Source organism: Pipistrellus kuhlii, unplaced genomic scaffold, assembly GCF_014108245.1.
Source record: "Pipistrellus kuhlii isolate mPipKuh1 unplaced genomic scaffold, mPipKuh1.p scaffold_m20_p_38, whole genome shotgun sequence".
In the NCBI taxonomy this organism is placed as follows: domain Eukaryota; kingdom Metazoa; phylum Chordata; class Mammalia; order Chiroptera; family Vespertilionidae; genus Pipistrellus; species Pipistrellus kuhlii.
Genome location: NW_023425538.1, coordinates 1950085 through 1960992, shown reverse-complemented (window position 1 = coordinate 1960992; position 10908 = coordinate 1950085). Strand labels below are relative to the sequence as shown.

Here is a 10908-nt window from a genome sequence, read left to right as displayed (position 1 = left end):
AGGCAGCGCGTCCACACCCCGGAGAGAGGACACAACAGTCTCTGAGGGCCCTGAGGAGGTGTCTGCCCTGACTGTAGTGTGAGTGAAGACAAGATTTGTCATGAATCAATGGGTCTTCTAGAGGAGGGGCTCCTATGAACAAGAGAGATCTGCTTCTCGCCCTCATGGAGCTCACTGAGTAGAAAAACCAGTGGGAATGCAGGTGGCAGGCCCGAGTGAGTGGTGCAAGCAAAAGAATGAACAGAAAATAAAGCGTGTGAGAACCTTCGGGAAGAAAAGCTGAGGCTGAAGGAGATGGCTGTCCTTCCGCTCTCCTTAGCCACTCACTCAGCAGTGGGACCTTGGGCAAGCTCCTCACTCCGCCTCCACCTCGCCTTCCTCTGCAACGTGAGGATTTCAAATGAGCTTGCTTCAGAGTAGTTGCAGGGACTGAATTTTGCAAACAAAGCACTTAGCACAAGGCCTGGTACATACTGGGCAACTAACAACCTGTGTTTCTTATCGTGAGACTATGAGATAGGGGAGCATAAGTGTCCGACTTTGAGTCAGCATTTTTATTGGTTGTTGAATGAATGAATAACTTTATTATTATACCCCCACCCCCACAAGACCCTCACTTGGTCCTCAGCCCCAAGAGCCAAGCTTGTGTTTCCATTGTCCCTTCCCCCTCCCACCCCACATCTCCCCCAGGATTCCCAAACCTGAAAAAGGCACCATCCATTCCAACAGCTGCATCTGCTTTTATCTCTTACTGTACTTTGCTGAGTGAGGCTCTCCCCCATCCTGTCCAACCTTGACCATCTTAGGACAGAAACTTCTCTTCCCTGAACCTTCAAACCCTGGCTGGGCTAAGAATCTAATATTCCTGCAGTTGAATTCCAGTGCAGTGAAGTCATCTGTCTGTACCTCAGGTGTGTTTTGTTTTTAATTAAAAACAAGGCGATCCATTGATTCATAACAAATATTTTCTGATTACTACATGGCTGGGTACCAGGGGTTTGGTAGAAGCAGGGCCACTGCCACCAACTCACAGTCCTGCTCCGATGCAATGCCGCACTTCCACAGTGCCTATGAGGTGCCAACCAATGTCCTAACACTGTGTGAATATATTAACTTACAATCTAAATACACTGCAATGATGTTAAGTAAATCAGATCCCACTTATAAAACTCTTGCTATCAAAGACCAATAAAGCCACAGGTGACCCTCACAGGCGATGTGTTGGGCTTGTGCAATCATTAAAAAATATTGAATGAGTTGCCAACAGAGGAAAGCAGAGATATTTAAGGAATTGCAGGTTTTCAGCTTCACTTGAACAAAATCTGAAAACCTGGAAACATCTAGGTAGAATCCATGACTGGGGCAGATATTCTGTTTCCCACAGCCCATCCCTCCTAGCTACTTCCCAACTCTGAGACCGAGGGCCATTCAGGCTGCATTGGAATTTTCCTCGCAGCCTCCCTCTCCAGCTATCTGTCTCCAGCAAATGTTGGCGCTTGGGATCCCAGTTTGATCCTGCTCAGCCGTCCGGGCGGAAGCCCACCACTGCCCCCTCGTGGAAGAGTTCGTAATTTTCATCACTAAGGAAATTAGTGACGAGGCCCGGAAAGTAACCAATCAAAAGCAAGAGATGGACCAGAATTTGACCAATAAGGACAGAGAGCGCTCGGCATAAAAGAAATTCTTTTATTGAAGTGGGAGACAGACACACATTGAGTCTTTTTTGACGGGTTTCGGGGCTCAGGGGGGTCCCGGCTGGGGACAGCAGAGCAGGCGGGCAGCAAAGAAGCTGGTGCACCTGCGCTGTGGCCTCGCATACTTGAGGAAGATGGCAGCGCGGCCGGGTGCGGGGCCTCGGAGCACCGCGCGGGCCATGCACGGCTCCAGCGGGTCCAACTCTGCGGGGCTGCGGAGGAAAGACGGAGAAACTAAGATGGGTGCAGGGGGTGGCGGTGGAGATTACCTGTCCTTGGAGCTGGGTTGGAGGCGGAGAAGACACATTGACTTGGGTCCCCGGAAACCTCCCAGGGCACGTAGCCCATCATCTAGACTAGAAAGGGACTGGAGGGGCCGGCAGACTCTGATTCTTCCCACAGGGCGCAGTGAGAGCGCCAGGGCCATTGACGGGGGAGGCCTGGGGCTGAAGATGGACTGGCATCCAGCTCTCCCCAGTGAGCACGGCTGGAAACAGAAAATTCGCCCAGCCCCTTGACATCATGGTTAACAGGGATAGGGGCTCTAGCAGCTAATGGGACACCTCATTTGCGGTTAGTGGCTAGCAGACCTCTCATTCTCCGCCCTGAAACACAGCTAGAGCATCTTCCGGGCTTGGGAAGATCCTATATCACACCCTAGACAAGATTAAGGGTCTCCAAATCTGGACAATACCCCACTCTCTCAGACCCGCCCAGAGAAAAGCAAATGGGATAACCCAAGGCTAGGCAGATACCCCATTCTCTCTTATACCCAGAAAAATCTAGTCTAGGTGTCATCGTGCCCTCCCCTCAATAATTTCTTCCCACTCTCTGAGACAGTTAAGACAACGATCAGGAAGGCAGATCCTGAAGCCACTGCCTGGGGGCGGGGAGAACCCTCCTCGGTGGCCTTACCTATAAAGTGCCGGCTCCACTCCGGAGCCCGCCACGTGGAGCACACGGTGCGCCAGGCTCAGCGCCGCAGCTGCGCAGCGACCGGGCTCCCACCCAGCTGCCTCCACCTCCAGCAGAGACAGCTCCAGGAAGTAGGTGGCAAGGAGCGTCACCTGCCAAAGCATCATCACCCGCCGGATCGCCAGGCCACGCCCCCAGCCGCGCAGGCCACGCCCCTGCTCCCCTCCCCCCGCACCTGGGGGTCGCTCCCGGCCAGAGCGGCCAGCAGCTCCAGGCAGAGGAGTGGACCTGGGTGGTGCAGGCGGAAGTCCAAGCGGCTCAGGATGCGGCGCTCGGCTCGCAGCAGCTCGGCCTGGGAGAAGGAGCCAGCGCCCAGCAGGCAGAGGGAGGCGGGCTGCGGGTTGGGGGGAAAGAGGTGGGGGAGTCTTGGACCTTTGCTGTTACTCCCTGCCCTGGCTTCGGGTCCGTCCCCGTTCTGGACCTCAGTTTTCTGGTCTGTAAAATGGGACCATCGATGTGTTGTGTGGAAGTCTTGGGGAATATAGGCTTCAGAGTCAGAAAAACCTGAATTCGAGTTCAAACCCTACCACTTCCGCGCTGTGTGGCCTGGACATTCAGGGCGCTCTGAGACTCAGTTTCCTTATCTGTAAAACGGGGATATCGCTCCTTCTTCACCAGGCAGTTGTGGTACTGCACTGAGTTCACACGCATTAACTGTAGCTACTCGTTAAGGGTCATAACTACCGTAACTAAGTCCAAGTCCCAACTACTCGACTTTGGGCAAATACCTTCCTCTCTCTGGGTCTTAGCCTCCTGTTAAAAGGACAGACTGGCAGCCCCGAACTCATCAGATCTACTGGGATTCCAAGACAATGGGAAGTGTTTGTGGGGACGGTACTTGGCACACAGTTCAGCCTGTGCCCGCGGCCGGGAGGAAGAGCGCCCTCTCCTGGCCCCGCCCGGAAGTACCTCGGGAAGCACGCACTCTTCCATTTTGCAGGCCACGAACAGGCAGGCCATGCCCAGCAGCTGTAGGCGGTGGAGGCGCACCCGGCTGGAGCGCAGGTAGGAATCGAGCAGGTGCACAGCCAGGTAGAGCGTGTCCCCCGCCAGGCCCAGGTACTCCTGGGGAGGGGCGCCAGTTACAGTCAGGCTGCCACGCGGGCCCAGCCCCACCCCCTTCTTGGTACCTACGTACATGCACCTGGACCAGCCAGTCCACCACGAGTGCGCGCATCTCTGGGGTCACGGTGCGGGGCAGGGGCATCTGGGGCAGCGCGGGGCACACCTGGGGTCAGGTAGGGAGGCCTGACTCTCCGCACCTGTGCCTCTGCCTCTCCTAACGCCAGCCCTGGGTGCTGCGGCCTCCTCACACCAGGTGGAGGCAGGTGAGTGCCTCCAGCGCCCCCTACGCTCCTTGTCCATCACCATCTAGAATCCGGGACTCTCTCCTGATGTTTCCCTATCCGCCCTCCCAGTCTTCAGCCCCCTGCCGCAGCACCTCCCCCTGCTCCCCAGGCAAATCCACCCTCAGAACACCGTTTCCTAAGTAGAAGCCGGACCAAGGAACTCCCAGCTGACAGCACCTCCTCGGCTTCCAGGACCCTCAGACTCTCCCAGGCCCTGTCCTTGCTCCGACATCATCTCTTCCTTTTCTCTCCTCACACCGCAGCTGCCCCAGCCTTCTTTCGGCTCTGGACTGTGCCAACCATATCCCTACCTCAGTACCTGTGCATATGTGTACCGTGCTCTTCACCTGAAATGGTCCTTCCCCAGCTCCTTGCATTGCTGACTTCTAGTCATTCATGCATCAGCTGAGTCCCTGACTCTTTCCACACTCCTCCCGGTCACATCACTTTATTTCCCTCATGTCATTTTCACTCTGGAGATGGCTATGTTTCATTGTGTATTTTGTTTGTCCAACGAGGCTGCTGGCACCACAAGAACAGGGATTTCTGTCCAAATCCCAGCTGTGTCTCAGCTCCTCACAGAGGCCCTGGCCCAGAAGAGATGGTCACAAGATGTGTGTAAAATAAATTATTCCCTTGAGTGTTTCCTCTGATAGCGTCTGTCACGGCCTGTTTCTGTCTCTATGGCCCTTCTGAAGTCACCACTACACTTGCTTGCCTTCCACAGGAAGACAGACTGTAGCTGTTCATCACCACATCCCCTGCGCCGGAGCATCCTCAGAAACGTTTGTTAAAGTTACATTGAAACTCTGTAATTTTTTAAGGCACAGGGAGGAAAGAAAAAAAAAACAAAAAAACAAAAAACATTGGTTGACAAATTGCTAAATATTTGTTAAACGAGTGTGAGGGACGAGTGGGAGGGGGTCTGAGGTACCAGAGGAGGAACTGCAAACAGCCTGGAGGGTGGAAACAAGTCATTGGAAGATAACTGTGCAGGGAAAACCAGCCAGGAACTTGGGGTGGGGTAGGAAGGGGCGGACAGGCTGGCCGGGAGGGAGTTTAGAAATGCTCATCAAACGGGCTCGCCTAGCAGCTCTGGCCTGGGCCAGCCCACCCCCTCGCTGCCCTCAGCCGGGGCCGGGCGGCCTCCAGGGAGTGTCCCATCCACCTCACCATGACCTCGGCGAAGATGTCCCCAGCGTACTCGCGTTCTCCCTGCAGCCCCAGCGCGCTCAGGGCCGCCTCCAGCCCCGGCGGCGCGCGCCGTGCGGCCGGCCTCCCCGCGGGTCCGGGGACGTTGGCGGGGGCCGGGGCGCTAGCAGGCTCTGGGCCAAAGGAGGCTGCCTGACTCTGCAGGGGAGAAGGATTGGGGTCGCGCCTGGGGCGTCCCGCGCGGGGAGGGGAGGGGGCCCAGGCTCCTGTGGCTCACCAGCATCCTCTAGGCCGGCGTCTAGGGCGAACCCGGAGCCCGGCTCTTCCTCCTGGAGCAGGAGCCGCGGCCGCCGGCGCTTTAAACAAGCCTGGGCGCATGCGCGAGTAAGCTTCACCTGGGCAGGTGGGCAGGTGTGTGGTCAATGGCGAACACCGCACCGACCCTCAGCTGGGGTCAAGCTCTCGTCCTCCACTTACCGCATGGCGGGGTGCCGTCTCTTGGAGCCTCCCGCTCTTCAGCTATGAAGTAGGGATTGTTTCCATTGATAGTTGGCCCGAGGATTTTCTAACATTGTGTTTAAGTGGCTTAATAGAATCAAAGCTCAGTACATAGGAGCTACAAGTCACAGCTATGTAGAGAAGGCCTCTGTGCTCTGGGCAGAGGATTCGGGGGTGAGCAAATCCCCTGTAGCCGCCACCTGTGGGCCCAGAGCAGCGGGTCCCATTCTCTATACTTACTCTCCTCCTCTCCCCCCCCCCCCGACTAGAATGTGAACCCCATGAGAGCAAGGTGTCTGTTTTCATGGCTGTGTTCCCAGTGCCTAGAATACAGCTGGGCACGCGGTGCTAAGTAAATATCTGCTAATGAATGAGTGGAAAGGATGGGTTTGTAACTTAGAGATTGTTGTCTGGAAAGACCTCTTTGAGGTGACATTGGAGCTAAAATCTGGAAAAGGAGCCAGGAAAGTAAAGGCCAGGGAGATGCCCCAAGTGGAGGGAACAGCCTTCCTGCAGGGGAAACGAGCTTGCTATTGGAGGTATTGCCAAGTCAGAGAGGCTGGCAACACAGACAGAACAAAATGCTGGGCCAAAGGCTTCCTGTCACACATACAGTACAACCGAACTCCTCCCACCAGGTCCCCTTGGCCCTCTCTAACCTCATTTCCTCTGCTCTTCATTGCCTTCCCTCCACGTGAGACACCTTGTCCTCTTCATGGTCCTTAAACCCATCAGGCACCTGCCTGGCTCAGGGCTTTTGTGAGCTTGTGGTGAGAACCAGGGTATTTACATTCTCCAAATGTTTCTGTACAATATACTAACTACAAAGAGGATGTTGTAACGAGACACCTGACCAACGCCACCTTAACCAGGGGAGCAGTCACCCCGCTCATGGGCTGTTTGGAATCCTCCGGTAAGTTGCACTGAGAAGGGCACATCATTTCTGGGAATTCCTGCCAAAATAGCTTGAACATAGCCACAAGGAAGCATCAGTAGTAACCCCTCACTGAGGGGCAATCTGCAAAATAACTGCCCGTTAGCTTCAACCCTGACAACTGGGTTCAACAGCAAGCCTGAGTCACTTGCCAGGAGATTGTCCCTTTTTGGTACACAAGGACATGAGTGTGGCCATTACAGAGTCTGATGAAGGTCTGAGAACACTGTTTCACTGTCAACTTCCGGACCTTGATCACTGGATAATGTTCTCATTATGGGACAGATACGTAAATGTGGAGTGAGGAGGGAACAGAGTAAATGTAAAACGCTGTGGGGAACCTATGGTTCATTATGTGTCAGCTTTCCAAGAACTACTTATACTTTTTAAAATAAAAATAGATTTATGAAAAGTTGCAGACATAGTAGAGTTCCCAAGTACCCGACACCAAATTTCCACTATTAACATCTTGTACATCACTAGAGGCTCAGTGCACAAAATTCGGCACTTGGAGTGTCCCTCAGCCTGGCCTGTTCCCTCTTGCAGTCTGGGAGCCCTCGGGGTGTCCCTCAGCCCAGCCTGTTCCCTCTTGCAGTCTGGGAGTCCTCGGGGTGTCCCTCAGCCCGGCCTGTTCCCTCTTGGTCTGGGAGCCCTCGGGGATGTGTTCGGTTGGACATCATTAGCACTGGTGCAGAGGCAGGAGAGGCTCCCACCACCGCTGCTGCACTCACCAGCCGTGAGCCTGGCTTCTGGCTGAGTGGTGCTTCCTAGGGGAGTACACTGACCACCAGGAAGCAGCTGCTGCATTGAGTGTCTGCCCCCTGGTGGTCAGTGCGTGTCATCGCAACGGGTCATTCTGCCATTTGGTCAATTTGCATATTAGCCTTTTATTATATAAAAGGATTAGTCACAATTTAATGAACCATAGAAATGTTATTCAAGTCCATGCCTTAGACTTCCTATCTACCTACTGTCCTTTCTCTGTTCCAGCACCCCATTCAGGATACATTTCACGGAGTCTCCTTGTCTCCTAAAGCTTTTCCTGCCTATTTCTCAGGCTTTTCTTGTTTTGACTCACCTTGACAGTTTGAGAACTAGTGGCAGGTCTTTTGTAGAACATTCCTCAGTTGGGATTTGCCTGGAGTCTGTTTTCTTGTAGACTGGGGAATCTGCTCTACAGGAAGGCCACAGAGACAGGACACCTGCTCACTGCATGTATCAGACACGCTGCCAACGTGACTGGCACTGCTGCTGACTGATCACCGGCTGATGTGGTCTTTGTCAGGCGTTGCCCCTCCTCTGCTGTGCTCTTTGGAAGAAGTCTAAGGAGGGGGCAGGCTCCCCTGAAGGCAGAGTATCTATGGAAAGCATGGGACTTTTGCACAGATCTGTCTGTTCTCACCATTGTGGGTATAACCTACACTACACTATTTTGGTGCTCGAATTGCGTTCAGCTTTGGCCACTAGCAGCTCTTCTCGTTGCTCCGTGTCCCTCTACATGCCATTAGTGAGGTTTTCTTTTCTTTCAGGTCCTTAATTCTGGACATGACTGGATGCTCCAGGTTCATCCTGTGTATTTCCTGCTCTAACCCTACAGTCATTTCAGCACTATTTTTAAAAGTTTTAAGATTTTCTACCAGTCTGAAATTATTTCTAACCAACATTAGAAATACGTGAATCACACCTTTTTGGAAAGCTGCCACATTAAAATGCAGCACCCCTGGAATGTAGGCCACAGAAATAAAAGCACAAGCACAGTAAAAGTGGATTGTTATGGTTTACTTCAGTACTGTGGTGGCAGCAAAAAGCAAACAAAAAACCTGCAAACAAGCAAATTCTTGTCGACAGGGCGCACTCAGCGGCAGTGTCCCCCTGAAGGACCCTGGGCAGCCCTGGAAAGCATCACAGCCACGCCCACAGCAGCTCCTCCAAATGGGCGAAGAGCCTCATCGTTATGGCGACCCCACGTCTTCCGAGTGAGCACGCAGTGGTGGGAGGGTGGGTTCCACGAGGCAGGATTGCCTGGGAGGAGAGCTGTTCAGAGGAGCCAGCCTTTCGCGATGCCACGCCCACCTGTGCAGAAAGCGACTGAGAACCTTCAGGGCCCAGGTCTGTGATCGGGTGATTTTTACTTCCTTCTGCACTTTTGTTGCATTATTCTTCTCTCACACACACACACACACACAAAACTTTGATATTTTCTACATGCACATGACAAAAAACAGATGACTCAAAATTTAATTTTTCTAATTGGTAAAATTTTATTCAATCTTTTCACCGAAAACTCCCAGTCCGGGAGAAGTCCTACAGGAATAAGAAGCACCACTGCATCTAAGGACATTAAGTTCAATGGAGGAAGCAGCTGGTTAACCTACAGGAACCCGCCCAGGACTGCGACAGGTCCCAGGGACAGACACACGGACAGGTCCCAGGGACAGACACACGGAGCGCCGTGAGGTTCTCTAGCACCGGCCCCTCGGCCCCTCAGACTACGAGGACGAGAGTGGCGAGGAAAGGCTTTTCTTCATAGCCTGTATATCTGACTGTCACCAGGCACACTATTATAATTTAAAAACGACCATATGAAATTAGGAAAAAAGCCAAAAAATTCCTCAGGTCTCGGCCGCAGGAAAGAGACTTCCTGGACTCAACTTTCCTGCCTCCCTCGCTTAAGATCTCAAACCCTCCGTGTGGGAAGCCCTAACAGCTTCTGGCAAACCGGCCTGAAGCTCACTGTGCGTAGCACGGCAGCCTGGAAGAGGGACTCGGGCACGGAACCAGCTGTCAGAGGACTCCAGAACAAAGGGGGGAGGAGGGGCTGTGACCCAACCTGAGGTGCCCCCAGCCCCCACAAATCCGCAGTATACCAAGGAGTCTGCAGGGGAACTGGAGGGTGCAGATGCGCAGGCAACGCCTGCTCTAGGGCTCAAACACCTCGGGAGGTGAACATGCTCCCTCAGTCCGGCCAGGACCCCTCACCTAGCCTGTTGTTCAGAGCCACCTGGCCCTCTCGCCTGGCCCTCCACCCCATCTTTCTGCCTAAGCAGTTTCTGAGCACCTGGGTGATCTCTGTCCACCACACCCACCACAGCCCAGAGTTTCCCGAACTCCTCAACAGCTCCCACTCCCAGGAGCCGCCTCCCTCTCCAGCCTGAGCTTGACACCACCTCCCCCGGACGCCTTCTCTGCCTCCACAACTTAAAGGGCCCAACAGCAATGGGAGCGGAGGCAGCGGGCAGTTGGGGCCACTCCATGAGCAAGGAAGGCCCAGGTGGTGGGCCCGGTCTGAAATGAGTCTTTATTGCTTGTACCGTACAAATATGAGGAACAGGGAAAGGCCAGTGGGGAAGACGGAGAACTGTCAGATAAATGACAAACACACACAAAGAGGAGACCTCCCACCCCCCAGACCAGCCCCACCCACCCGATGTCTCTCTGTGAACTACCTAGTACAGGAGGTGGGAAGATCAAAACCACGAAAGTTACGTTTCAAACACCCAGAGACGCTGGTGGGGAAGGGGGAGAGGGCGGCAAGGGGACCTCACGTGTGGTTCTCCCTCTAGGCCTGCACCCCTCCCCCTGGGATGAAATGCTGGGGTCAGGGCCAGGGGCCCGAGTCCACACACACACACACACACACACACACACACCACACCCGAGGCCGGGACACACTTGCTCTTACACATACACACCCAGTACACATGCACACACACACACGCGCACACACACACACGCACACACACACACACACACACACACACACCATGTGCACTCAGATGCACAAGGACACCAACAGCACACACAGTCCACACACGCACGTGAGTGCCCATAGCACTGACACGTTCACCTTAAGGCTGCAGAACGTGGGGCTGGGGGAGGGGGGTGGCCTGGAGCCTCCTCAGAGGCCCCACCCCAGTACGTACCAGAGACACCCTTCCCCGCCCCCTCCTCCACCAAGTTCATGGGGCCCAATACTGTCTCGGTGCGAGATGTGTAACAGCCGAGCTGGCACCCCTCTGCCCAGGCAGAGAGAGGGGCATGCTGGCCCCATCCTCGGAGGGGCCAGGGCCAGGCCCGGGCCAGCAGGAGGTAAGGCTGGCTGGAAGGAAGCCCTGGTAAGGCACGGGGCTTGGGGTGGGCAGACTGGGCCCCAAATGTTCCTCCTACTTCGTCCACAGGGGCAAGAGAGAAGCGTGGGGCACAGGGAGGCAGCGTCCATCCCCTTGGCCGCTCTGGGTTCCCCACCAGGTAACAGACCCCAGCCCGAGGGAGCCCTGGACCCGCTCCTGCGGCTCCCAAAGCCCGC

At 54.6% G+C, this 10908-nt stretch overlaps 1 protein-coding gene across 1 annotated transcript; it reads right to left on the bottom strand.

Moving 5' to 3' along the window:
• Positions 1-1672: 1672 nt before the first annotated feature.
• LOC118702247 (cyclin P) lies at positions 1673-10565 on the bottom strand. The gene is made up of 7 exons (XM_036407999.1): positions 10526-10565; positions 5192-5442; positions 3808-3897; positions 3579-3734; positions 2845-3003; positions 2610-2761; positions 1673-1906 (listed from the first exon to the last, which is right to left on the bottom strand). Exons 1-7 carry the CDS (start codon positions 10563-10565, stop codon positions 1741-1743), a joined length of 1014 nt encoding a protein of 337 aa, XP_036263892.1. The 3' UTR covers positions 1673-1740.
• Positions 10566-10908: the final 343 nt, after the last annotated feature.